The sequence below is a fragment of the Rana temporaria genome, chromosome 1 (genome assembly GCF_905171775.1).
Source record: "Rana temporaria chromosome 1, aRanTem1.1, whole genome shotgun sequence".
NCBI lineage: Eukaryota > Metazoa > Chordata > Amphibia > Anura > Ranidae > Rana > Rana temporaria.
Genome location: NC_053489.1, coordinates 226,845,464 through 226,847,649, shown reverse-complemented (window position 1 = coordinate 226,847,649; position 2,186 = coordinate 226,845,464). Strand labels below are relative to the sequence as shown.

The 2,186-nt window shown below is 38.7% G+C and overlaps 1 protein-coding gene across 1 annotated transcript; it reads right to left on the bottom strand.

The window, feature by feature from the left end:
- Positions 1-771: 771 nt before the first annotated feature.
- Positions 772-1,845, bottom strand: LOC120944107 (olfactory receptor 11G2-like). The gene has a single exon (XM_040358010.1). It carries the CDS (start codon positions 1,729-1,731, stop codon positions 772-774), a length of 960 nt encoding a protein of 319 aa, XP_040213944.1. The 5' UTR covers positions 1,732-1,845.
- Between the last annotated feature and the right edge of the window lie 341 nt (positions 1,846-2,186).

Sequence of the window (2,186 nt, the reverse complement as noted above, 5' to 3'; positions counted from 1 at the left end):
TTTCCGCGTTGAATATGCAAATGAGCTAGATACGCCGATTCACGAACGTACTTGCGCCTGGCGTATTAAAATACGCTGTTTACGTAAGGCGTACGACTGGCATAACGTTATCCCTCATAAAGCAGGGGTAAGTCATGTTAGGTATGGACGTCAGAAACATCGGAACAGCGTTGTATTTTACGTTGTTTGCGTAAGTCGTACGTGAATGGGGATAGGCGTAGGTTACGTTCGCGTCGACTAAGCATTGAGCCGGCGTAATTTACGGAGAAAATTTGACGTGATACTGAGCATGCGCGCGCATGCGCCGTTCGTTAGGTGCATCATTTACGTGGGGTCACGATTCATTACCATACAACTACTTTGAATTAGGCGGGCTTACGCCGGCCCATTTACGCTACGCCGTCGTAACTTAGGGCGCAAATTCTTTGTGAATACGGTACTCGTCTCTCTAAGTTACGGCGGCGTAGCATATATGAGATAAGCTACGCCCCCCTAAACTTAAGCCAATCTTTCTGAATCTGGCCCCCAACCTTTAGTCGTCTTGTTTGTGTCAATTAAATAGGGATGGAGGCAACTGACCTTACCAGGTCACCACCTCATTTTTTTAAAGTCCCAATGTTCTCTCTCCTTTTCTCAAAAATACTATGGCAATAAGTATAGGCCACAATTAAATTTTAATTATAACATTAAGTAGATCCTCATTTCTTTTGTTCATTTATTTGTTTATTGCATATTAACTTATATGTACAATATCAAATGCTTTAAACATATTTAAATGTCTCTCTCAGATGTGTGTGCTGTTATTCTTTCAATCAGGTTAACAGCAGCTTTCCTTAGTGACTCATTTTTAAAGCTGTAAATGATAGGATTCAACATGGGAGTCACCACAATGTAAAATACAGAAACAAATTTATTTTGATGAAATGGAGAGTCCACTGTGGGTCGAAGGTAAATGAAAATGACAGTACCATAAAATATTCCCACCACAAGCAGGTGAGAGGCACAGGTGGAAAAAGCTTTTCTTTTGCCATAGTTAGAAGGGATATTTATGACAGTAACAATTATGTTGGTATAAGAAACAGCAATGCACATTAGACATCCCATGATTATGATCCAGGAGAGGCAGTTAAAAATAAATTGGACAACATAGGTATCAGTGCAGGAGAGCTTCAGCAAAGGGTTAAATTCACAAAAGAAGTGATCGATGATATTGGGCCCACAGAAATTAAGCTCTGATACTGATAGAGCTGGGATGGTAAGAGAGACAGCACTAATGAGCCAACAGGATAAAATAAGTTTCAAACAAAATGCATTGCTCATGATGCCTCCATAGTGAAGAGGGTAACAAATTGCCACATATCGGTCATAAGCCATGATCACCAGAAGAAAATGTTCAGTTGCAGCACAGAGCGAAAAGAAATGGTACTGGGTAATGCAACCAGCTACTGAAATTGACTTATTCCCTCCAATAAGGTCTGAAAGCATTTTGGGCACAGTGACTGCTGTGTAGCAGATCTCAAGGAAAGAGAAATTACCAAGAAGCATATACATTGGGCTATGAAGGCGGAGATCACTGTATACAAGTATAATAATCATCACATTGGCCATAAGGGTTAAAAGATAAATGACAAGAAAGATAGTAAATAGATAGAAGCGCTTATCTTGTGATAGCGAAAATCCCAGGAGAATAAATTCTGTCACACTGGAGTGGTTCATATTGCCTGTTGTCATAGCAACGGCCTTTTCTTAAACCATGTTCAATGGTGTCAGTCATTGCATATTATTGAGCTGTTATTTTTAAATCAGAAGAAACATGTCAGCCGTACAACGTGGTATATCTGTTCATGTACTGTTGAGCATATTTATAATTAGTACATTTGGAGAGTCTATTATAATTTTTCGCAAGTGTATTAAATCAAGTGTAAAATAATGTTTAAGGTTATCACATTCTGAAATTTGCATCAATTCATGGCACATAATTCCAATCATTACTTTAATGAAGCCATTATGTTATTAAAAACATGTGAGGATTAATGTAGCGCCTGTCCTATTAACTTGGGCAGCAAAAAGGTACACTATTAGGTAGATTCAGTAAGAGTTAGGTCGGCTTATCTACTCAGAATCTACGCCGACTTATGTTTAAGCATATGGTCAAACAGAGATACGCTTAAACATATCTAAGATAC

What these genes read in the sequence shown, in the direction of transcription:
- LOC120944107 (XM_040358010.1), bottom strand. Translation starts at nt 1,731, where the DNA reads ATGACAACAGGCAATATGAACCACTCCAGTGTGACAGAATTTATTCTC.